Source organism: Pantherophis guttatus, chromosome 2 (genome assembly GCF_059756535.1).
Source record: "Pantherophis guttatus breed Tessera chromosome 2, ASM5975653v1, whole genome shotgun sequence".
Classification (NCBI taxonomy): domain Eukaryota; kingdom Metazoa; phylum Chordata; class Lepidosauria; order Squamata; family Colubridae; genus Pantherophis; species Pantherophis guttatus.
Window position 1 is genome coordinate 129,588,612 of NC_142064.1, and position 25,699 is coordinate 129,614,310.

At 44.7% G+C, this 25,699-nt stretch overlaps 1 protein-coding gene and 1 long non-coding RNA gene across 2 annotated transcripts; one reads left to right on the forward strand and one right to left on the reverse strand.

Annotated features, from left to right (window-relative positions):
* On the reverse strand, window positions 1-1,420 carry LOC117666623 (uncharacterized). The gene is made up of 2 exons (XR_015732391.1): window positions 1,346-1,420; window positions 1-366 (listed from the first exon to the last, which is right to left on the reverse strand). It is a non-coding gene; the product is annotated as an uncharacterized LOC117666623 (long non-coding RNA).
* A 5,014-nt stretch (window positions 1,421-6,434) lies between these two features.
* LOC117666500 (glycoprotein-N-acetylgalactosamine 3-beta-galactosyltransferase 1-A-like) lies at window positions 6,435-25,062 on the forward strand. The gene is made up of 4 exons (XM_034419186.3): window positions 6,435-6,548; window positions 14,427-14,671; window positions 18,945-19,609; window positions 22,950-25,062. Exons 2-4 carry the CDS (start codon window positions 14,467-14,469, stop codon window positions 23,166-23,168), a joined length of 1,089 nt encoding a protein of 362 aa, XP_034275077.2. The 5' UTR covers window positions 6,435-6,548; window positions 14,427-14,466; the 3' UTR covers window positions 23,169-25,062.
* The last annotated feature ends 637 nt before the right edge of the window (window positions 25,063-25,699 follow it).

Below are 25,699 nucleotides of genomic sequence, written 5' to 3' on the forward strand. Positions count from 1 at the left end.
TTAAAGGTATTAATCCATGTTTCCATTTCAGGAATGTGCCTTTAATTATTTTATATCATGAAGAGTATTTTGCCTGAGTTTCTTTCTGGTTCTCTTGTTTCTGAATCAATTATAAAGCAATTCCATCTGTATTTGAGGTTTGTCCTAGTTCATATTTAAACTGTTTTTGATCAACTAAATATAAGCCCAATATAATTTTGTAGCTCTTCCCCTTGGTCCATCCGCAAAAGGTCAGGGACTGCCTGTAACCTGCTGGCTTTATAAACCATTGTTCAATTGTTGGTGCTTTGGCAGTGAATTTTCTATCGGAATGACCGAAATGGATACTTTTGTCCTCATGAGAAAGGGTGAAATCAGCAGAGTTTGCTGACAAAAAGAGATAAAGAAAGAGAGAGGTTGGTGAGAAAGAAAAACTTTGAAGACACACAAATGTATTGGCCTACTTACATGAACTTAATTGCTTACAATTTGCTTACCTATTGGAGTGCAATAGGTACTGATGTAACTTCATCCTTCTCCAGACTACAGCCATCTAGGTAAATGGGATCACAATATCCACTTGTTATTTGGATAGGGAAACTAGGGGGAATAATGTTTCCACAGTTTGAGCCCTCCCTCCCTCCCTCCCTCCTTTTCCTTCCTTCCTTCCTTCCTTCATCTCTCCCTCTTTCCCTCCCTTTCCTTCCTTCCTTCCTTCCTCCCTCCCTCCCTTTGCTTCCTTCCTTCCTTCATCTCTTCCTCTTTCCCTCCCTTCTTTCTTCCCTCCCTTTCCTCCCTCCCTCCCTTTCCTCCCTCCCTCCCTCCCTTTCATTCCTTTCTTCTTCCATTCATCCTTCCTTCACTTCCATTCCTCCCTCCTTCCCTTCCTTCCTTCCTTTCTCCCTCCTTCCCTCTCCTTCATCCCTCCCTCCCTCCCTCCCTCTCCTTCCTTCCTTTCTCCCTCCTTCCCTTCCCCAAGTGGCATCTGACTATCCACTTTTGGAAATGGATCACAGAATTAATGAATTGGTTTTTACCTTGGCTCTTATGATTTTAGTATATAGTTTTTTAAAAAAAACTACATTGTGAAATGATGATTCCATGCCCAGTGAATGGAGAGTAACAAATAAAGAGAAACGGTAGAATATTATAGGGCTTGCCTGCCCCGCAGGACACACAATAGGCTTAAAAGAGTTACAGAATTTATAGTTCAAAGGCAGGCATAGCACAATTCATCCTTTTCATTGGCTATATGTACGTTACTATCTTACTGTATAAGACAAAGATTGAATATATACCTTGCTTAAACAGTCATTAGGAAGCTAACATGTTATTTTAAATGGCCATTTCCCCATGTTGAAGTTACCTGTATAGAATTTGGTATAGTTGTGTCCTTGTAAGTGACTTGCTAATCCAGAAATAATATGGTGGGCCTTCATTTGTTACAACTGAACACATCATACCTCCCTCACAAAGGAGAAAGTAGGAGGGGCCTGAAGTGATGCTGATCAGGCGCATGATATTTAAAACTATCTCTTGTTGTATGAGTAATGTGGTAGGCACTACTTCACCAAGAGTGTCTCTCCTACGGAACGGTGAGAGGCAAGGTTAACTTTGGGTGGGGGAATCTACTTCCTGGTCCTTCCCCCACTCCTCCAGCAGAATGCCATTCCGGAAATTATTCCCCATGAAGAGAAGGGAATGCTTCCGTTTCAACTCCAGTGCCCATCACAATAAGATGGTTGCCAGCGGAGAACTGGCAATTGACCCTTGGACTGGTAGGAAATGTTTTACATTGATTATTATATGGTTTTCTTGGTGATACTACTTCAGATCATAAAACAGTTTTTATTTCTGCACTTTGTTATAATCACATACCAAATGAAAGTATTACGGTTACCACTACCTCCAAAGCTGACACCTTGTGCAGGCACCTCAGAGCTGCTTCAGTTAGACTACCAGCTGGTTCTATCAAAGGTAGGACTGTATTGTGTGCCATGTTGTCTCTTTTGGAACTAAGCAAACTTGTTAGCTGGAGCTGGAAAAGTGGAGCAGGTCTGGCCCTCCATTCTTTGCTAAGCAAACTGTAGAAGAAAAGATTGCAGGAAAGGGCTCTTACACTAGCCACTGTTGTGCTCCCTGGGAATACTCAGAAGCTCCTTGGAAGGCTGATGCTGGATTTAGTATCTGGCATTGCCTGTTACAAATGGAGAATCTTTGCCACTTAACAGAATAATAGAATAGAATACTGAATAGAATAGTGAATGGAGTGGAGTGGAGTGGAGTGGAGTGGAGTGGAGTGGAGTGGAGTAGAGTAGAGTAGAGTAGAGTAGAGTAGAGTAGAGTAGAGTAGAGTAGGCTAGGCTAGGCTAGGCTAGGCTAGGCTAGGCTAGAATAGAACAGAACAGAACAGAACAGAACAGAACAGAACAGAACCTTGGAGATTTTCTAATCCAACCCCCTGCTTAGGCAGAAAACCCTATACCAGGGGTATCAAATTTGATTTCATTGAGGGCCTCATCAGGGTTGTGTTTGACTTTGGTGGGCCAGGGTAGGTGTGGCCAGCTCAATTTCACTCGTGTCAGAGGCACCTGTGGGGGCCCGAGCACTGCCAGTGAAAACAGGCTCCCAAGCTCCATTTTCGGCTGCAACGGCCTCCTGCAACCCTCTGCCAACAAAAAAGGAGCTAGGGAGTCCATTTTTGCTGGCAGAGTACTCAGGCCCCCACAGGTGCCCCCAACACAAGTGATGTCAAGGTGGCCACACCCACCCTGGCCACGCTAACCCCAGCCCCCCAAGGTCAAATGCGCGTGGCCCTCCCGAGCTCCATTTTCGCTGGCAGAGGCACCGTGGCCCGGTCCTATGCTGTTTCCAGGGCAACCCGCAGGCCAAATCTAAGCACCCCGCGGGCCAGATATGGCCCCCAGACCTTGAGTTTAACACCCCTGTCCTATACCATTTCAGACAAATGGTTGTCCAATCTCTTCTTTAAAATTTAGTGTTGGAGCACCCACAATTTCTACTAAATTTTTCTTAGTAGTCCCGAGTTGAAACCCCAATTTAGAGGTAGATAGATCATCTTCCTTTACCTTCTTCCTTATTGGACTCAGCTATGGCCGTCTGACCAAGGGAGCATCTGAGATTCCTCTTTGGACTTTTGAAAGAGCATGAGGAATTTTGGGGCAGGGCAAGAAAGGCAAGGCTTGATTCATCAATCCTGGATGCCTGAGTGGACATTGCTGCTGCCAGATCAGGGGTGAAATCCAAAATTTTTCCCTACCGGTTCTGTGGGCGTAGCTTGGTGGGTGTGGCAGGGGAAGGATACTGCAAAATCCCCATTCCCACCTCACTCTGGGGCCAGCCAGAGGTGGTATTTGCCGGTTCTCCGAACTACTCAAAATTTCTGCTACCAGTTCTCCAGAACCTGTTAGAACCTGCTGGATTTCACCCCTGTGCCAAACTTCTTCATGGAGGAAAGTCTATTCTCTTCTTCCTTCCCTTTTGTGTTGTGAAGAGGAAGAGGATACAGGGCAGAATGTGCAAGAGACACTCCCTGAAGACTCCATTTCCTTTTAGCTTACCAGGCCGTAGAACTGCTTGTTCCGCCCTATTGCCGGGCAGGAACTGGCCAGGGTGCAGTGGATAGCTTCCTCTTGAAGATGGAGTGAAGGTGGGAAGGAATGTTCCATTGCTGGGTAATGGAAATGGAGCTGACTGTGATGTCTCTTTCCTTGGAAATAAAGGAGATGGAGTATGGATAGTTGCATTAAAGGGTTAGACTAGGATTGAAGGAGACCAAGGTTTAAGCCTGCCTTTAGCCACCGAAAGTCACTGGATGATTTTGAATCAGACATTATCTCTCGGCCACTGATCTCACAGGGATGAAGAGAACTCTTCAATTTGTTCTCCATTGTTGGGCAGATGAATGGTTTAGACTCATGGGCACGGAGTGGGATTCATATTTTGAGCCTCTCAGAAGGAAAGACAAATGTGTTAGTGCTGCAATATAATCTGGATTTTATCATCCAGAGCAAGCATGTTGCTACAGAAGATAGCTTCAATCAGATGCAACTGCCACCTGAATTTGCTACAGTGCTGCAGTCCAAGCCTAATTTCTGAACACCATAACGAAACAATTATTGAATAGGTTCAGACCTATTCCCACTTGCTCCACAGTAGGTAAGGCTAGAATTAATAGGATGAAACTACAAGGATGTGTAGATGCAGATGAGACATTCTGAAGAAGCTTCCTTGAAAATAAGAGCTGTCAATTGGTGGAATAGATTAGTGTATGGGGTGATTTCTTCCCCTTCTCTGGTGGTTTTTAAACAGAGTCTAGATATTCATCTATTGGGGGTGACATAGTAAATCCCCTAATGTGCAGGGAGTTGGACTTGATGACCTTATAGATAGATCCCTTCCAACTCACTGATTCTATTGTCTCCTAGAAAGCATTACTGAAGGGCCAGCTTAGCTTCTTTAGGAAAGCTGTTCCAGAGGATGGAAGCATGTTTTCTGGGTCTCACCCTTCTGGCTTTATGTAAATAAGTACATCTATAAAACCACTCTTAATGCTTATTTACATAGAAGAGTGGTGGATGTTTTGATTGGGAATTGTTTTATATGCCCTGTTATTACTTCTCCTTCTGTTGACTTTCCTTTTCCCAAGTCCAGGTGTTCTGCTCCACGTCTCTTACAAGGAAGTGCTCATTTAATTTTTTTATTTGGTTTACAGCATGAGTAAAGTATGAGTAATCTACCATTTCATCAGATATGAAGCAAAGATTTATAGAAAATCAAAAAAAAAATCAATAGGAAGTTTGGGTGGCAAGATTGCTAAAATTTAACCCCTTAGCCAAATTTTGGGGGAAATGTTCAGAAGACAAAGTCTTACATATGGGCCCATTAAGTCACTGTCTTTTCTGAATTTGGCTGAGGATGTCCCAATTAAAATCCATACCCCATAATCAACCAAAAGGACTATCATTAAACTTTGAAATCTCTGACTTGGTAAACTGGAACCTTAAAACAATGAACTAATAATTAGTTATATATTAGTTATATTTTTTTCCTTGTATGAAGAGCATCATGTGATGCATTAGTTCAATAAGGAACCACTCTCTGCAACTCTCTCTCAACTTTGGCCTGAAAGAAAGCCAGTTTATGGAGCATTTTTCCTTAAACACACTGCGTGTGCCTGTGCACACACACACACACACACACATACTCTCACAGGACCTTAATGTAAGTCAGCCTGCCAGGATAGCAATAAGCTATCCTAACCCTGGTTGTCATGTCTGGCTAAGAGATTGGTCACAGGGCAAATATTTTGATGGCACCAAATAGCTGGTGAACAGCCAATGACAGATATTTCTCATTTACTGTCCTAAAATACAAGAATCTCCGAGAGGAATTTACCAATCTGGATGAAGATTGGTCTAGACTGGTCTAGAAAACAGCAGATCCTACTGCAGGTAAAGACTGTTTAAAGCGTGGGGGATATTCCCTGAACATGAAGAGCTGCAAAGCACTATTAACAAGGGCTCGCTGTTATGACAGCCCTGGATCAAAGAAAGGAAATAATGAAGGCAAAAAGGCGCAGAGATTTGATTTGTGGGGCGATGCAAATGGTAAAACTGATGAATTATATTGGGTTAGTCATTGGTTCATAAAATAACCATAATGTTGGTTTGGAGGGGAGGAAGCTCTCCATGTACTCCAACTCTCAGTGCTTTTTTTCAAGAGGCAACTGGACTTCCTGGGTTTTTCTTTGAAGACGTTTCGCTTCTCATCCAAGAAGCTTCTTCAGCTCTTCAAACGTCTTCAAAGAAAAACCCAGAAAGTCCAGTTGCCTCTTGAAAAAAAAGCACCTTCGGGGACAACCATGACCTGGATGCCTGAGAATCTCCACAGACTCTTAAAAAGAGTTCTCAAATTCACGACCCAGTGGAGATGAAGTGGGATGGGAGTCCTCTTTGTGCCTCGCTTGGGGAGCCAGTGATTTTATGAACCAGCGACTAACCCAATATTCTTCATCGGTTTTACCATTGGCGTTGCCCCACAAATCAAATCTCTATGCCTTTTCACCCTCCTTAGTCCCTTCCTTCCACCCAGGGCTGTCATAACAGTGAGTCCCTTGGATCATGCTTTGCTCTTTACCTAATACCCCTAAAGACCTTGGCAGCTCTTCACGTTTCAGGGACTATCCCCCAAAGCTGTAAACAGCCTTAACCTGCAGTAGGATCTGCTTTGGGGAAGCCGAAAACGTGGATCAGGGATCCCTATCGCTCCCTCGGCCCTTCCACCGCCTCCCACCGTCCAGTACAGAAAGCGGGCAGAAAACAAACATCCCGTCTCCGGCTTCAGCATCCTCTTCCTCCACGTGCCTCCTCCGCCCTAAAGCCCCGCCCTCGCCTTTAGCCTTACTGGTCAGGGAGCCAATCGTGACAGGTCTTGCGGGATTCCAGCCAATGGGCGCACCCGGTGGGGGGGGCAGGCTGTGTGCCTTGGAGCCGCTTGAATTTGGCATCCAGGCTTGGCGGCCGCCTAAGCGGCGGTCGGCTTCGCAGGTGAGTCCGGCGGGTCCGGGCGGAGCGGGGCGGGAGGGGGGGAGGGGATTGTCTGTCAACCCTTCATATGATAGGACCCTGGAGTCGTGGTCGCCTCTTGTCTTTTGCCTTCTTGCGGGTCTTGCGTAGGGCGGCGACGTCCCGAAGCAGCGGAGACAACAGATTTAAAAGCGTTGGAAGGGACCTTGTAGGGTCATCTAGTCCAACCCCCCGGCCAAGCAGGAGACCCTCCACCATTTCTGACAGACGGCAGTCCAGTCTCTTCTTGAAAGCTTCCAGTGATGAAGCTCCCACAACTTCCGAAGGCAACTTCTGTTCCATTGGTTGGTTGCTCTCACTGTCAGAAAATTCCTCCTTATTTCCAGGTTGAATAGCTCTCCTTGTTCAGTTTCCATCCATTATTCCTTGTCTGGCCTTCAGGTGCTTTGGAAAATAGCTTGACCCCCCCCCCCTGCCCCCTCTCTGTGGTATCTGTTTCTGTCTTTTGGCTCCAGCTCTGTTTCTCCCCCCCACCCCTGCATTTTCCTCCTCTGTTTTCTCCCTCTTTCCCTTCCAAATTTTTTATTTTTTAATTCTAGTCGTAAAAGAGAGAGAGATAGTGCAAAAGATGGAGAGTATTTAAGAATTGACTTACCCAACCTGGGGCCCTCTATATGGGCCCGACGGAATATAACTTCCATAATCAGATGTTGCGGGTTAATGTAGAAGTTTGGGGCTCAATCTTTACATTCTAGAAATAAGCTTTTCTGTTTGGATCTGGATTATTTGCCCTATAGCACTGTTTCTTTACCTTGGCGGCTGGGTGGATTTCAACTTCCAGACTTCTGGGAATTCTGGGAATTGAACTTCATTCTTCTAAACCAGGGGTGTCAAATCGGCAGCCCACGGACTGGATGCATCACGTATAGGCCACACCCATCCCAGCTCCGCAAAGGCAAAAAATGGTGCGATACGTCACAATACGTTCATGTGACACAATCAAGTTTGACACCCGTGTTCTAGACAAACATTTCTCTATTCAATCTTCCAAGGAAGGAGAATCCATCATCCTCTTCAGGCTGTGCTGCTGTTCTTTCTCTTCTTCCACCGTCACTTTTCATCTTGTAGCATCTCCGAAAGGTTTCTAATTGGGTTCTCTTAGTGTTTTGGATCCTGGACTGTGTTCAGCTAAGCCACTGTTGTGGACAGGGGCCAGTGCCCAGCTGTGCATGTTTACATCACAATTTTCCCATGGGGAACTCAGGAGACTTTTCACTATTCTCGGTGATCTTGTAGGAAATGTCTCTTGTGACCTGAAGATCCATCTGGGTGGATTTACAGAACACAGAAGACAGAAATAATGGAATTGGAAGGGATCTTGGAAGTCTTCTGGTACAATCCCCTGCTCAAGCAGGAAACCCGATATCAGTTCAGACAAGTGGCTGTCCAATCTCTTCTTAAACAGTGATGAAACACCCACAACTTCTGAAGAGAAGCTGTTCCACTAGTTAATTGTCCTCACTGTTAGGAAGTTTCTCTTTAGTTTTAGGTTGCTTCTCTCCTTGATTAATTTCCATCCATTGCTTCTTGTCTTGCCTTCTGGTGCTCTGAAAAATAGGTTGACCCTCTCTTCTTTGTGGCAGTCCCTCAAATATTGCAACATTGCTATCATGTCACCCCTAGTCCTTCTTGTCTCTAGAGTAGCCATACTCAGTTCCTGCAACCATTCTTCATATGTTTTAGTCTCCAGGCCCTTAATCATCTTCGTTGCTCTTCTCTGCACTTTTTCCAAAGTCTCGACGTGTTTTTCATAATGTGATGACCATAACTGGATGCAGGATTCCAGATGGGGTAATACTAAGGTTTTATAAAGAGGTACTAATACTTCACATATCTTGACTCTATCCCTCTGTTTATGTAACCAAGGATTGTATTAGGTTTTGTTTTTTTTTTTTTGCAATGGCTGCACACTGCTTGCTCATATTTAAATGATTGTCCATTAGGACTTCAAGATCCTTCTCACAGTTACTACTTTCAATCAGTACTTGTACATTTGGTTTTTCCTGCCTAGATGTAAAACCTTACTTTTCTCTACAATAAATTTCATTTTGTTAGATAGGGCCAGTGTTCAAGTCTGTCAAGATCCATTTGGATCCTGAGCCTGTCATCTGGAGTGTTGGCTATTCTTTCCAGTTTAATGTCATCTGCAAACTTGATAAGTTTACCTTCTATTCCCTGATCTAAGTTATTTATGAAGATATTGAAGAGTACCGGGCCTAAGATGGCTGAGTAGTCTTCAATATCTTAATATTAATCAATATTAAGAATATTGATTAGAATATTTAATTTTAAAATTTTAAATAATTTTAATAAGAACTTAATATTAAGAATATTAAATTCTTAATATTAATCAATTAATCAATTTTAATTCTTAATATTAAGAATTTAATATTGGCTATCAGTTTACGGAGGTACAAATGGACTTGTGTACATTCCAAAATGGTGCTAATTTGCTTATCCTGCATAGGGGAAATCGTGATAATACAGATAGAAAAATACTTAGAACAAGTTCCTGAACAGATTGTACATGCAGCTTAGTTTATATGGCCTTTAAAAAGGGAGGAGAAAACGTGCACAAATAAGTTCAAATTTTGCCAAGTAAAATACAATTGTGCAATCTTTGCAAAGTAAACATATGTGTCACTATTTAACCTACCTTTGGTTAAAGCCTAGTGCCTTGAACCACTGTGCCAAAGTAGTTTAGGGGGCCCAAAACAGTTAGTATAAGCACATATAAGGGATATTGCTGGAGGAGTGATTCTGAGGAAAAGCAGAGCAGTGGTGGCGGTGGCTACCATATCTATTTCCCAGTGTCTTCTACTCGGGACAGTCACATCCCATGGCTTCGATATCCTAATCTTGAGCCAAGACCTCCATGACTGGAGTGGATTTCATTGGGGCTTGCTTTACTACTCTCTCTGCTCTGCTTTTTCCAGTTACCTAGTCAGTTATTCGTCGTCTTCTCTTTCTTGAGGAGGCTGTGTGATATTTATTTATTGAATACCTTGCCTATCATGGAGAATTGAAAACAGTGTATATACTGCTCTCTCTTCCTATTTTCCCCCACTATAACAACCTTGTGAAGTCACTTGGCAGAGAGAGAACACAGCTGGTCCAAAGTTTGCACTGGGATTTCCTAGCCAACTTCTCAACCATTAGATCATACAGTTAATCCGCTGCCTGTTCCCAATTATGATTTTATCCTGATCTTCCAGCCTAGCTTCAGATGATGCCCTTTGTTCTTTCTTTCTTTCTTTCTTTCTTTCTTTCTTTCTTTCTTTCTTTATTTATTTATTTATTTATTTATTTATTTATTAAATTTATATACCGCCCTATTCCTGAGGGACTCAGGGCAGTGAACAGCGAACGATAAAAAATACATGTAATACAAATGTTAATTAAACAAAAACCAATTAAAATATACTAAACACTCTGGTCCTAGATAATTCAAGACATCCCAGTTTAAAATAAAATCGAAAGCAATATAAAGGGAAAGTTAGGCCAGGCCGGCCTGCTGAAACAGGAATGTTTTGAGGGCACGGCGGAAAGTGCGCAGATCCGGAATCTTCTGTATCTCTGGGGGGAGCTCGTTCCAGATGGTGGGTGCCCCCACAGAAAAGGCTCTCCCCCTGGGGGCCGCCAGTCGACACTGTTTGGCTGACGGCACCCTGAGAAGCCCCTCTCTATGGGAGCATACTGGTCGCTGAGAGGCTACTGGTGGCAGAAGGCGGTCTCATAAGTACCCCGGTCCTAAGCCATGGAGTGCTCTAAAGGTGGTTACTAAGACCTTGAAGCGCACCCGGAAGACCACAGGGAGCCAGTGCAGCTCGCGCAGGAGGGGAGCCACATGGGAGCGCCATGCTGCTCCCATAACTACCCGCGCGGCCGCATTCTGGACCAGCTGGAGCCTCCGGGTGCTCCTCAAGGGGAGCCCCATGTAGAGAGCATTACAGTAGTCCAGGCGTGAAGTGACGAGGGCATGAGTGACCATATTTAACGAGTCCCGATCCAGAAAGGGACGCAACCGGCGAATCAGGCGAACCTGATAAAAAGACCTCCCGGCCACAGCCGTCAAGTGTTCTTTTAAAGACAGCCATGAGTCCAAGAGGACGCCTAAGTTGCGAACCCTCTCCGTGGGGGGCAATGACTCATCCCCAATAGTCAGTGATGGCACCAACTGACTATATCGGGACGTCGGAAACCACAGCCACTCGGTCTTGGATGGGTTGAGCCTGAGTCTGTTCCTCCCCATCCAGATCCGTACAGCCTCCAGGCACTGGGACATCACTTTAAGGGCATCATTGGGGTGGTCCGGGGTGGAGATGTATAGCTGAGTATCATCAGCATACTGATGATACTTCACCCCAAAACCACGGATGATCTCACCCAGCGGCTTCACATAAATGTTGAACAGAAGGGGTGAGAGAACCGACCCCTGTGGCACCCCACATACAAGGGGCCTTGGGGTCGACCTCTGCCCCCCTGTCAACACAGACTGCAACCAATCAGAGAGAAAGGAGGAGAACCACCGCAACATGGTGCCCCCCACCCCCTAACCCTTCCAACCGGTGCAGCATGATACCATGGTCGATGGTATCAAAAGCTGCTGAGAGGTCTAATAGGACCAAGACAGAGGAGCAACCCCTGTCCCGGGCCCTCCAGAGATCATCTACCAATGCGACCAATGCTGTTTCTGTGCTGTATCCAGGCCTGAAGCCCGACTGGAAAGGATCTAGATAAGACGATTCATCCAAGTACTGAGGAAGCTGTCGCGCTACCACACTCTCAACAACCTTCGCAATGAAGCGAAGGTTGGAGACTGGACGGTAATTAGCCAACACTGCTGGGTCCAGGGAAGGCTTCTTGAGGATAGGCTTCACCACCGCCTCTTTCAAGGCGGCGGGGAAGGCACCCTCTCTCAAGGAAGCATTTATAATCCCCTGGAGCCAGCCTCGTGTAACCTCCCGAGAGGCCAGCACCAGCCAGGAGGGACACGGGTCCAATAAACATGTGGCCGCGCTCAGTTTGCCCAGTATCTTGTCCACGTTTTCCGGAGTCACAGAATCAAACTCTTCCCAGATAATATTCTCAAGACTTGCCTCCATCCATTTATGTATACTTTGTTCTTTCTTTCTTTATTATTCGCAGGCATATAGTTGCCGAAGTCATATGTATGACTGGGGGGGCAGAGTTTACAAATAATTAAAGCCAACATAAAAACAACAATGACAAACAATACCAAAGGAACAATTTAAAGAACAAGAAAAACAAAAGGAAGGAAACAATGTGGAAATAGAATAGAATAGAATAGAATAGAATAGAATAGAATAGAATTCTTTATTGGCCAAGTGTGATTGGACACACAAGGAATTTGTCTTTGGTGCATACGCTCTCAGTGTACATAAAGAAAAAATAAAATATATTTGTCAAGAATCATAAGATACAACAACATATAAATATATTAAAACCAACATAAAGTTTAATAAGATTCATAGTTGACATAATCGTATTTAACAGTAACATTCTACCTCTGTGCTGACTCTGCCCTATTTCCTGGTCTCCTTGCCTATTGGCCAAAAACATGTTTTCAGAATCTTTTGAAAGGCCAGAGTTTAGCCGGGGTGGGTTTTCTTCATAGGACTCGCTGAAGACTGGTCCCTTGTTCTAACTAACACAAAGGACTATTGTCTTGGAGACTCTCCCTCCATCCCCCTGCAAATAAGGGGTCCAATGGCGTAAGGACTTTGAGAATGATTCCCTAGCACCAGAATAAGTAGAAGGGTTAGCACCTCCCTTTAAAGAGGGTTGTTTTGGTAAAACAGACCCAACTGATGAGGGTATAGCTCTCTGTCTCCAGGGCCATCAGCTTTCTGGCAATGAAAACCAGCTTATTCTCTAGGCTAAGAAAGGGCATCAACGGGGTTGAGAGCAGAGGTGGTATTCAGCAGGTTCTGACCAATTCTGGAGAACTGGTAGCGGAAATTTTGAGTAGTTCGGAGAACCGGTAAATACCACCTCTGGCTGGCCCCGCCCCATCTATTCTTTTCCTCTCGAGTCCCAGCTGATTGGGAGGAAATGGGGATTTTACAGTATCCTTCCCCTGCCACGCCCACCAAGCCACGCCCACAGAACCCATAGTAAAACTTTTTGAATCCCACCACTGGTTGAGAGAGACCTCAATCATGGGAATGAGCAGGTGAGGTTTTTGGGGCCCAGGAGGAAATGTTAGGGCCAACTATTTGCCCATCCCCTGGATAATATTTTGGGAATCAGCCTTTGATCCCACTTCCAGCCCACATAAGTGCCTTCCTTTGATATTTCAGATGCAGTTCATGGGCGCTCCAGAGTAGCCCAAATATCACATCTAGCTTGTCTGAGCAAACAGTGGGCTGGGCATTTCTGACTGTCTTCGAACAGAGATCAATCCAAGGCTGTCACTTTCCAAAGCAGGGGAAGTCCCAGCAGTTCCTTTCTTGTAAAAGCAGGAAGGGTGCTGAGCCAAAAGGAAGCGAAGCCCTCATCTCCTCTGGTGTTTGCCCTTGTCGTTTCCTAGGACTGAGAGTGACTGGTTCAAGGTTACCACCTGGTTTAGCATCCAAGGTGAGACTAAACTCATGATTTCCCAGTTTCCAGCCAGTTTCTAGTATGATGGATAGCACTAGCTAGTATTAACTTCCCTTTAATTTGCCCCCACAGTCCTACTTGGGTCGACGCATTAAGAATTAGGCAGTTAACTCTGTAAATCTTCAGCACCAGAGGGATTAAAGAGCAAATATTTTAATCCGATTAGGAAGAAATGGAATTGGATTTTAATTACTATATCTGCCTTCCGCCTTGCTACCTACAAAATAGTTTGATGCCATGAGATCTCTCACCCAACCTATTCTCCCGATTGCAGGCTTGGCTGGTAGAGCAACACAGGTGTGTATAGTATATTTGGTGATCGATATTGATGCAGAAATAGACGATATAGATATGAGAGATAGAAACAGAGATAGAAATAGCAGTCGCAGTCCCTTCACTGTGAGATATTTCTATATAGATTTTTTTTTTTAAAAAAAATCACTTATGCTAAAGGCGATTTAAAGGAAATGAAAGCTTTTGGAAACAAAAAGGTTGCAGGCAGTGGTGTGGTAGTGATTGCTGTCGACTTTTTATCTAGCAGACCAAACCAGGTAAGATACCTCTTCTTTGAAGGAGAAGACACAGATCAATGTGTCTTAGATGAGGAAATTGCATCCTCAGACGTATTATTTATGGTTAGCTAGCTGAAGTTGCAATCTCAACACATCCGAAGCGCACCAGGTTGAGGAAAGTTGGGGAATTAGGACTGTAGTCTTCACAGTCTGTAGAACTATAGTCTCTGGTCCAAGTTAGATATTTTTTGTTGGCAATTGTTTCTTTCTAAGAGTTTGCTACTAGGGTCCAGGAAGAGCCTGGGATATATCCATAGCCTGTAGAGGTGTTAAAACTGAGCAAATGTGGTGATCTAATCATAACTTGAAGCTTTCTGGAAGCTTTCAAGAAGAGACTGGACTGCCATCTGTCAGAAATGGTGTAGGTTCTCCTGCTTGGGTGGGGGGTTGTACTAGATGACCTACAAGGTCCCTTCCAAATCTGTTATTCTGTTAACTTTAGGTTATAGATTTTGGAACACCATGTAACAGTCCATACATCTCCACATTAGATGTGTGTGCACTTCCCACCCAATTTGCTTGATGCTGGTGGTGATTGGAATAAAATGAAGATAGGAATCCACAGCTGACCTTGGGATGTAACAATAATGTTGGCGATCAGCAGAAGCTTCTTCCACTTAATTCTGCTTTTTCCCCATTACAGGCTATGTGAAGCATCCTCACTTGAGGTTTTCATCCCTGGCATGGGTGTATTAAGCTCCAAGACTTCGTTTTCGGCTTTCCTCCTAGGCCTCATTTCTGGCTTTTTAAGCATCTTCTACCTTGTGCAAAACCTGACATGGGAAAGATCCATGCATCTTGGCCTCCAGATGCCACATGGCTCCAAGGATCTAGAAAGCTTGTTGGCTAAATCAGATCTTGTCAGTTCTGTACACTTACCCAAAGCAGGTAAGAACAGAAGAAAACAGGTCAAGCAGAATCCTTTCCCCCATCCTGGTGTCCTCAAGTTTGCCATAGCAGTCATAAGGAATAGAGGTTGTATTTTAGGGGTGAAATCCAGCAGGTTCTAACAGGTTCTGAAGAACCGGTGGCGGAAATTTTGAGTAGTTTGGAGAACCGGCAAATACCACCTTTGGCTGGCCCCAGAGTGGGATGGGAATGGAGATTTTGCAGTATCCTTCCCCTGGAGTGGGGTGGGAATGGAGATTTCGCAATATCCTTCCCCCAGGAGTGGGGAGGGAATGGGGATTTTGAAGTATCCTTCCCCCAGGAGTGGGGAGGGAATGGGGATTTTGCAGTATCCTTCCCCTGGAGTGGGGTGGGAATGGAGATTTCGCAATATCCTTCCCCCAGGAGTGGGGAGGGAATGGGGATTTCGAAGTATCCTTCCCCTGGAGTGGGGTGGGAATGGAGATTTTGCAGTATCCTTCCCCTGGAGTGGGGTGGGAATGGAGATTTTGCAGTATCCTTCCCCCAGGAGTGGGGAGGGAATGGGGATTTTGCAGTATCCTTCCCCTGGAGTGGGGTGGGAATGGAGATTTTGCAGTATCCTTCCCCTGGAGTGGGGTGGGAATGGAGATTTTGCAGTATCCTTCCCCCAGGAGTGGGGAGGGAATGGGGATTTTGCAGTATCCTTCCCCTGGAGTGGGGTGGGAATGGAGATTTTGCAGTATCCTTCTCCCAGGAGTGGGGAGGGAATGGGGATTTTGCAGTATCCTTCCCCTGGAGTGTGGTGGGAATGGAGATTTTGCAGTATCCTTCCCCCAGGAGTGGGGAGGGAATGGGGATTTTGCAATATTCTTCCCCTGGAGTGGGGTGGGAATGGAGATTTTGCAGTATCCTTCCCCCAGGAGTGGGGAGGGAATGGGGATTTTGCAATATCCTTCCCCTGGAGTGGGGTGGGAATGGAGATTTTGCAGTATCCTTCCCCCAGGAGTGGGGAGGGAATGGGGATTTCGAAGTATCCTTCCCCCAGGAGTGGGGAGGGAATGGGGATTTTGCAGTATCCTTCCCCCAGGAGTGGGGAGGGAATGGGGATTTTGCAGTATCCTTCCCCTGGAGTGGGGTGGGAATGGAGATTTCGCAATATCCTTCCCCCAGGAGTGGGGAGGGAATGGGGATTTCGAAGTATCCTTCCCCTGGAGTGGGGTGGGAATGGAGATTTTGCAGTATCCTTCCCCTGGAGTGGGGTGGGAATGGAGATTTTGCAGTATCCTTCCCCCAGGAGTGGGGAGGGAATGGGGATTTTGCAGTATCCTTCCCCTGGAGTGGGGTGGGAATGGAGATTTTGCAGTATCCTTCTCCCAGGAGTGGGGAGGGAATGGGGATTTTGCAGTATCCTTCCCCTGGAGTGTGGTGGGAATGGAGATTTTGCAGTATCCTTCCCCCAGGAGTGGGGAGGGAATGGGGATTTTGCAATATTCTTCCCCTGGAGTGGGGTGGGAATGGAGATTTTGCAGTATCCTTCCCCCAGGAGTGGGGAGGGAATGGGGATTTTGCAATATCCTTCCCCTGGAGTGGGGTGGGAATGGAGATTTTGCAGTATCCTTCCCCCAGGAGTGGGGAGGGAATGGGGATTTCGAAGTATCCTTCCCCCAGGAGTGGGGAGGGAATGGGGATTTTGCAGTATCCTTCCCCTGGAGTGGGGTGGGAATGGAGATTTTGCAGTATCCTTCCTCTGGAGTGGGGTGGGAATGGAGATTTTGCAGTATCCTTCCCCCAGGAGTGGGGAGGGAATGGGGATTTTGCAATATCCTTCCCCTGGAGTGGGGTGGGAATGGAGATTTTGCAGTATCCTTCCCCTGGAGTGCGGAGGGAATGGGGATTTTGCAGTATCCTTCCCCTGGAGTGAGGTGGGAATGGGGATTTTGCAGTATCCTTCCCCTGCCACACCCACCAAGCCACGTCCAGAGAACCGGTAGGGAAAAATTTTGGATTTCACCCCTGTTGTATTTCAAATTGGGAAAGTGCATTAGAAAGGAATAAGTATGGATATGTCCAGTGGTGGTATTTAGCTGGTTCAAGCGAACCGGTAATGGTGACCTGCAGGTGGGCCTGCCCCTGCCCCCCCTCCCCGGCACTATGCCATCCTATTTAGCCACGTTTTCTAAGATACTGCATGCGTGCAAACCATACACGTGAGCAAAGCACATGTGCAGAAGGCGCACGCACGAGCGAAGTGAGCGTGTGCACACGTGCTCACATTTTCAGTGCGTGGCAATTTCACTGGTGGTAAAATTATGAGAAACCCACCTCTGGATAATTGCCTTTTCATTTAGACCAATATTAAGCTTTTGCCTAAGCAAACTGGAATGTGTGGGAGTAGGAACACAGACGAGAAGCCAAACTTCCAACAGCAATTATCTGTTTATTGCAGGTAATGATTCAGTAAAACCAACATGCAATTTCCGGCTGATAGCCCCTTTTAAAGGAAAACTATCAGCCTTTAACCAATAACATTAAAATATGTCCCGCACCTGCATGGCAGAAGAAAAGTCTCTGCTCACGCCTGCACGGACATAACACAAACAGTTGAAAATACTTATAAAACATCCAATGTGTTTTTGTAGGCTTGACGTATTGTAGTGTGATGTCTTGTGCGTTGATTGCTGTAAAGTTTCTCTTCAGATTAGTTAGTTGGGGGAAACTTTTTTGTCCTATCACACTTGCCAAACTAAATAGGGAGTGTGAGCCCCCAATTTAATCTTTTGTCCGACTTTAAATGCTCCATATGGTCCAGTCAAAAGGGTTTACAGTCAAGCAGATTATCTTGGCTGAGGATCTGGACCATGCTAATGATTCATTGTCTGGGAACATCATGCAATGAATTATATTCTGCAGTGCTACTGAGATGTACAGTGTGTTTCTCGGTTGGCTAGTCTTGGCTGCAAGGAACAGCTTCACCTTGCAGCCCATGAACGAGATATCTGCAGTAAACGATATAATTGTGCGTCCAGTATTGTCGTTGCGACATTTGTGGTCACGGAATCTGAGAATTCTGAAGTGGGATTTTGAGGCCCGGGCTTTAGGAACATCTGCTGATGTAACCGTTGAACATCTGCGGTCTAAGAGCAAGTTAAACTTGTAATCAATACAGGCAGTCCTCGACTTACGACCACAATTGAGCCAAAAATTTTGGTTGCTAAGGGAGACATTTGTTAAGGGAGTTTTGCCCCGTTTTTACAACCTTTCTTGCCACAGCTGTTAAGTAAATCACTGCAGTTGTTAAGTTAGGGACATGGTTGTTAAGTAAATCTGGCTTCCCCATTGTCTTTCCTTGTCAGAAGGTCACAAAAGGTAGACACGCAACCATCATAAGTATGAACCAGTGATGAAATCTAAAATTTGTTACTGCCGGTTCTGTGGGTGTGGCTTGGTGGTGGTGGGTAATGTGACTGGGTGGGCATGGCCAATTTTTTTTTTACTTTTACTTTTAAAACCATTTTTTCTACAACCTCTTCAGCAAAGAGGTTGTAAACAAAATGCTTTCAAAAGGCTCTGACGATCCCAGCTGAGTTGCCTGATTCGCAGAGGCTTTTTTTCTTTTAAAAGCCTCTGATGATCGTGTGGCTCAGCTGGGATCATCAGAGGCTTTTAAAAGTATTTTTTCTACAACTTCTGAAGAGGTTGTAGAAAAAATGCTTTTAAAAGCCTTTGACGATCCCAGCTGAGCCACACGATCATCAGAGGCTTTTAAAAGTATTTTTTCTACAACTTCTGAAGAGGTTGTAGAAAAAATGCTTTTAAAAGCCTTTGACGATCCCAGCTGAGCCACACGATCATCAGAGGCTTTTTTTTTTACTTTTAAAAGCATTTTTTCGGCTGAAGAGGTTGTAAAAAAAATGCTTTTTAAATTTTTTTAAAAAGCCTCTGATGATTGTGAGGCTCAGCTGGGCATGGGGGTTGGGCAGGGATTTTTGCTACCAGTTCTCCAAACCACCCGCCTCCATCACTACCGGATCAGGTGATCTGGTCCGAACGGGGAGCATTTCACCCCTAGTATGAACAAGCTGTCAAGCATCTTAATTTTGATCACGTGACCATGGGGATGCTGCAACAAGTGTGGGGAAAAAAACGGTCATGAGTCACTTTTTCCACTGCCGTTGTATCTTTGAACGGTCACTAAATGAGCTGTTGTAAATCGAGGACTATCTGCACCTTAGGTTCCTAAGATGACCGATCATTGAAAAAAATGGTAACTCTTTGGTTCCCTCTTCCTCAGGTGTGTATAACAGTGTGGCAGATGAACTGTACGACAAGGTACGGATTCTGTGCTGGGTGATGACAGGGCCCCAAAACTTGGAGCAGAAAACCCGCCACGTCAAGGCCTCTTGGACCCGTCATTGCAACGTGGTCGTTTTCATGAGTTCAATGGAAGACAAAGACTTTCCCACTGTAGGACTGGGTACCAAGGAAGGCAGGGACCAGCTCTACTGGAAAACCATCAAGGCTTTCCAATATGTGCACACTCATCACTTTGAGCAGGCCGACTGGTTCCTCAAAGCAGACGACGATACTTTTGTGGTGCTCGAAAACCTCCGATGGCTGCTCTCCAACTACTCCTCCGACAGGCCCATCTATTTTGGGAAGCGCTTCCGGCCCTTTGCCAAGCAAGGCTATATGAGTGGGGGCGCGGGCTACGTCCTGAGCAAGGAGGCCCTGCGTCGTTTCGTTGCCGGCTTTGCCACCAAAGTCTGCAGCCACACCACGTCAGTGGAGGACCTGGCTCTGGGTCAGTGCATGGAGAAGATGGGCGTGGAAGCTGGCGACTCCCGGGACACAAGAAAGAGGGAGACCTTCCATCCTTTCGTGCCCGAGAGCCACTTGACGGGCAAAGTCTCAAAAAGCTCCTGGTACTGGGCTTATTGCTATTATCCTATTGTGGAGGTAGGTGACACACTAAGCTTTCTCCTGCAAGGGTGAAGCAGTTTCTTTTAGGGTTTTCTATCAAGAACTTTCTTCAATGCTGCTCAGAGGCGGAATGGGACAACTTGCCATGGCCAACTCACTGTGGCTAACCTGCTGTGGGATAATTCACACGGGACAAGAGTCACACTAATATTGAAGAAAATAGTGGAATAGAATCACTAAAGAAAGGATGCCCAAGGAGGGACAAAATGAAATGTGAATGATAAAAATTAAAATATTTTGTTAACTATTTAAAACCTATTTAAACTAGATTTAAATCTTTAAACTATTTAAACCTAGCAGTTTGAAAGCACATAAAAAATGCAAGTAGAAAAATAGGGACCACCTTTGGTGGGAAGGTAACAGCGTTCCATGCGCCTTTGGCATTTAGTCATGCCGGCCACATGACCATGGAGACTTCTTTGGACAGTGCTGGCTCTTCGGCTTTGAAACGGAGATGAGCCTAGAGTCGGGAACGATTAGCACATATGTGCGAGGGGAACCTTTGCCTTTACCTTATTTAAAATAATTAAATTGAATTGTTGAATTGTCCTGTGGGTGAGTTGTCCATGGCGAGTTGACTGTGGTGAGTGAGCTGTGGCAAGTTGTCATAAAACCCTCTCAGAGGTGCCTGAGGTTGAATCTGGGATCTCTTGGATGTGAATGACTATTTTAGACCCTTTTGCCTTCCCTAGAACCCTTGTAAATTGCTGAGCATAGTTGTACAATACAGACTAGAAACCATGGACATGGACCTTCTATAATCCCCATTTTTCTAACTATAGACTATGCTGCTGAGACCAATGGGGTTAAATATACAGCCACAATTTGAAGATCACAGGTTCTTCAGCAGCTTCACTGCTTACCTCTAAGTCAACCATTTCTATACTTCCAGCATGGTCATAAGGTTTTCTTGGCAATGATCGAAATGCCTCTCCAGCTGTTGGTGGGTCTGTTGCGGATGGGACACGTTTCTGTCTTTGTGTAGGGTGGTCAGATGAAAGAGAAGGCGAGGCTTGCCTAGAAAAAGAATTTTTCAGCAGGTAGTCTTAACACTACAAACCTTTTCTCCCACAAAGGGATAGGAGAAGGAGTAAATGCTCTTTTTCTCTTGCATTTGCTTCATTCCCAACTGCTATTTTTCAAGCCTGAGGTTCGGCAATGATGTTGCCTCTGGAAGCTGGTAGACTTAGGAGGGTTGCTTGATGCCATCCTGAGCCGTGGGATGGGGATGGCTGGGGTGTGTTTGTTACACTGGATGAGCAAAAGGGTCCCATTGGACTCGTATAAGTGGACAAATGCGAAACATAGATGGGTAACCCCTATCTGACCAAAGAATAATCTGAAGTGAGGAATTGGAGGGCAAAGATGCCAGAAATATGTTTAATCTTAGTAGGGGAATTTGGATTCAGTGACCCTAGGATTAAGTGATTAATTGGAGATTAGCTAATGCTTGCTGTGAGCTGAAATGGAAAGAAGCCAACTGTAATTGCTCTTTCAGGAAACTGTTCAAAGCAGATTACTTTTGACTGTGGATATGAGAAAATTCAAAAATAAAATAGTATGTAGGTATATAGGTTAGAAATGCATATACAGTAAGTGAAGATTCAATTTTGCTCAGGCAGGGGGTTGGACTGGATGACCTGCAGGCTCCCTTCCATCTCTGCTACTCTGTTAAATTTGTTAGACATTATTCTGTTTTAAAGTAGTTGGAGAACATGCTGAAAGCATATGTAACGAAGTTGTGTTAGAATAGATCTTCTTTTGTTTGAGGCCCGTTAGAAAGAGGCCCACTCTTGAATGCCAAGGCAATAGAGATAAGGAAGAGCTATGCTTTCAAAATATTTTATGGGTAGTTATAGGGAGGTGTTGATGGACATGTAATTAGAGAAAGAGGTAAAAGGCACTTCGGATTAGCCATGATTGGTCACTGGACCTGATGTAGGAGGGGCATGGAGGGGCATTGGGATAGAGAACGATAAAATGTAATGCTTTTGAAACTTTAGGTGTGGCTTCCTGGCTCAAACTCCTTGTTGAGATCTGCTGGGATACCACTCTATTTTGCAAAATTGTTTTTATTATTTTCTTTTAATAAAGTCTCTTTGTTTTTCATCGACCCATGCTTGTTGGGTGAATTCATTTCCAACAACTGTATGTATGCATGTATGTGTGTGTGCATGAAGGAAAGTTTTTAAAAAAAATGCTTTTGTAATGTCAGAATAAGGGACCTGTGGTTCTTCAATATCTCAAGGGCCAGTAGGCCCAAACCAGCAAGGCTTTTCATGAAGGCTAATAACTAGTGAAGTCATAGGTTCCTCACTCTTTATTTGTATTCTTCTTAACAGAATAGTTTCTTGTGACTTTTTTTTTTTTTAACAAGCAGAATCAAGAGCCTGCCAAGCCTCCCAGCAGGGCCCTATCCTACTTCAGATTGCAGAAATCTCATCAGACCTTAGCTTGCCTCTCCCGAGAACTTTCAAAAACTTGTAGGACATTGCTGAAATTATTCATGCAGGAATGTTAAAGTAGTCCTGAAATGGAGTGGCCCATAATTTCTCAGTTCCATTGATACAGGAGCCGTATTTTGTTGGTTTTTTTTCCATTTATGCCTGATCATTTGAGAAGCAACCGTGTTCATATGAACAGGTGATCTAATTTAATTTAATTTAATTTAATTTAATTTAATTTAATTTAATTTAATTTAATTTAATTTAATTTAATTTAATTTAATTTAATTAATTAAATTTATATGCCGCCCCTCTCCGAAGACTCAGGGCGGTTCACAATACATTTTAAAAATCATTATAAAAAGACATTGAAAAATTAAAAACATTAAAAACATTAAAAACTCATTTACACCATTCATGGCCGGATCTCGCCAGATCACAAGAGCGAGATCAACGGCCCCAGGCCTGCCGGAAAAGTCAAATCTTCACCGCTTTTCGGAAGGTCAATAGGGTGGGGATGGTCCGGACCTCAGGAGGTAACTGGTTCCAGAGAGCTGGGGCAGCCACAGAGAAGGTCCTCCCCTGCGGGCCCACCAGCCGACATTGTTTAGCTGACGGGACCCGGAGGAGACCAACTCTGTGGGATCTTACCGATCGCTGGGAGCTATGTGGCAGAAGGCATAGATTCAAGGGAATAGAGATTTGGGATAACAGAGTGATTTCTACAACCCCGGTGTATTGGGTCCTTTTTTAAAGGGCAACTGGAAGCTTCACACAGTCCTCCACCCAGCTTAGAGGGACCACAGGTAGGTCTGTACTCTAGCCTCAGCAATTAACCACCATTTTTTATTTTATTTTTTTGCCTTCCTCAGGGACCTCAGTGCTGCTCTGACCTGGCTGTCTCTTTCCACTATGTGGACTCAGAGTGGATGTACACCCTGGAATACCTCACCCACCATCTGCGTGCCTATGGTTACCGCTACCGCTACCAGCCACCTTTGCCTGAGAATGCCACTCACCTTCAGCCCCACCCACCCTTGGGGGAAAACCCTAAGAGGAGCAGCAACGACACTAAGCAGGGCAAGTTGTAAGAATTGAGTGCAAGTTCAGAGCAAACTCATCCAGGCTACAGATGGTGAGGCTTGTCGGTGCCTCAATCCTGCTGGCCTGTATGGTTTTTAGTGTGTTTTTAAAGTAAGTGCCTTCTTCCTGGAAAGGAGAGAAATAAATATGCCCCAAGCTCAGGTAATTTTCTCATCCCCAAATCTCTGTATATGCCCACTAGCCAAAAGGAAGGATGTTATCAAAGAAGCCTTGTTGTTGTTGTTCCTGAAAGGGCAGGAGAAGAAGGCAGAATTTGGCCAAACATGATGCTGTTTTTATCCATTCCTTCTTTGCCCTTGTTTCCGATGCAAACCAATCAATGCCATCACCCTGTACATGATGTGATGTTCGCTGGGTTAAAAAGCTGAGGGTTTGGCCTTAAAAAAACATGCTTTTTAAGCAGTGGGGTGGAATTTCCTGTCCTTGAGTGACAGGGAAGAAGGTTGTGAAGACGCATGGAAGGAACGTCTTGGAAAGTGGGATCGTTTCATGTCTTCCCTCTCCAAACATGACTGCACCGTGAGCAAAGAGGTCTCATCCAATAAATAGCCAGTGTTTGGCTATTGGGGACAAGTAAGAATCCTGTCTGGACACTTGAGAGACAAGATAGAAATAGGGCATTAAGTCTACCAGGTCACACGGACGTGACATCAGCAGTTTCAGTCCACTGAAGGATTCAGCCTATAATTAGACACTCCGCCGACGGGTTTCTTCATGAACCAGGGTGTACTGCAGTGACAAGGATGATTGTTTAAAGGAAGATAATGGAGACAAAGCGAAGAAGGAATTGGCAAGCCGCTTCTGGAAAATGCTGCCCAAAAGACTGCAGGGGGCATTGGTCAAGAATCAAAATTGACTTGAAATTGACAATTTGTTTCCTACATCACCGCTGATTACCCAACAGCTGACTAGCAGGCAGGCAGCAGCCAATTCCACAGTTAGTTATGTCTTCAGCCTCCTCATTGCCTGTACTTCCATTCCTGCTATTGAAGGTTAACTCTATCCTAACTCTCTATATGAATCCCCGTCTGTGTGAAGCTTCTGCAGTAGAGTTAATCTCACACTGTGAGAGTCTGTCTATGCCAATAACAGATAGTTCTGGAGACAGGAGGACCAGCAGATGCCCGGTCTTGTGAGAGTATTGCTCATCCCTGATACTGGGCTCAATTGGCAAAAATAACCAAGTGCTTTTCAGTTTTCTAACTGGGAAACGTCTGATGCTTCCAAGCATCCCCAGTGGCAATCATTGACCTATAATATTCGGAGTTCTATTTTTGATAAATTGATCTGTGTTGTGAAAAATGAGTACATATTTTCAGAAGTTCAAAAAGAATGGAAAGTACATACACTTCCACCTAGATCCAAAACACGGATGTAGCCAAAAAGAATCTTCTGGGAAATGTAACTACTATTGCTTCTCACCCAACTTCCTTCTGGAAGGCAGAGATGACTAAAGCATTGATCAGTCCTTCCTGTAATGTGCTGAAAAGACCCATATGGAGATATGGAGACTCAGAGATGCCCAGCATCTGAATCTCTTCATGAAGTCTGGTTAGAGCAGGCAACCGATAAAACTCCCACCCCCATCCCATGACCATACATTGCCAAAGCTGTGAGTTTTGAATTCATCCTGATAAATTGAGATGGTGGACCAGGCCATTAATATTTAATAACTGTGAAACTGAGATGTTGATAGATTGTCCTACTCCTTTTTAACCTTTTCTGATGTAGTGGATAAGAATATATTATTCTTTTGTTTTGTATAAGGCTCTGGGGGAGGGGGGGTTTGTACAGTATCTGTTACTAATTACAGGTTGGAATTAAAATTAGCCATTTTTGGATACTGAAATAAATGGAAACGTTGGTCATATGGAACTAAAATTCTGTTTGTTTCAATGGGTCAACACAAAGTTTGACTCTAACCTTTTGAGTGCATTTCCCTAAGCTGGAGAGTGTTGTATTGACTTTTAGGAGGTAGGTAAATATTCACGGTGCCCTTTGCTATGCATTTCAATGCTAGAAAATTCAACCATCACCTATTCTCTTTTAGTCATATAAAAGTGCTCTGTCTGCCATCACAATCTGTGGTACACATTGGTGCTGGGTAACTCCTGGTTCGGTCTGGTTCTTGCGAACCGGTAGTAAAAACAGTGGGAGGCTCTGCCAACCCACCCGGACATCATCATGGACGATCTGCGCATGCACAGAAGCGTCTGCGCATGCGCAGAAGCGCACACGCACTCCCGTTGCGAACTGGTAGTAAAGGTAAGTAGAACCCACCCCTGGTACACATATATTATTCATGTAGGAATGGTGTATATGATTCATCTTATTTTGTTTTTCTTAACAGAGAATTAAGATCCTTAGCTTTACGATTTGGGGGTGGTGGTAGGGGTAAGCCATTTAAAGACTATATAATTGGAAAAAAGTTTAGTCTATGCTTATAGTCGGCTAGAACTGGTAACATCACTAACATCAGCGATGCTTTTAAGAAAACATTGTTGCTCAACTAAATCTT

Bases quoted from the DNA above. Each gene is read 5' to 3' on its own strand.
- LOC117666500 (XM_034419186.3), top strand. From the start codon at position 14,467: ATGGGTGTATTAAGCTCCAAGACTTCGTTTTCGGCTTTCCTCCTAGGC. The intron at 14,672-18,944 runs GTAAGAACAGAA...CCTCTTCCTCAG, and splicing joins TGTACACTTACCCAAAGCAG to GTGTGTATAACAGTGTGGCA. The intron at 19,610-22,949 runs GTAGGTGACACA...TGCCTTCCTCAG, and splicing joins GCTATTATCCTATTGTGGAG to GGACCTCAGTGCTGCTCTGA.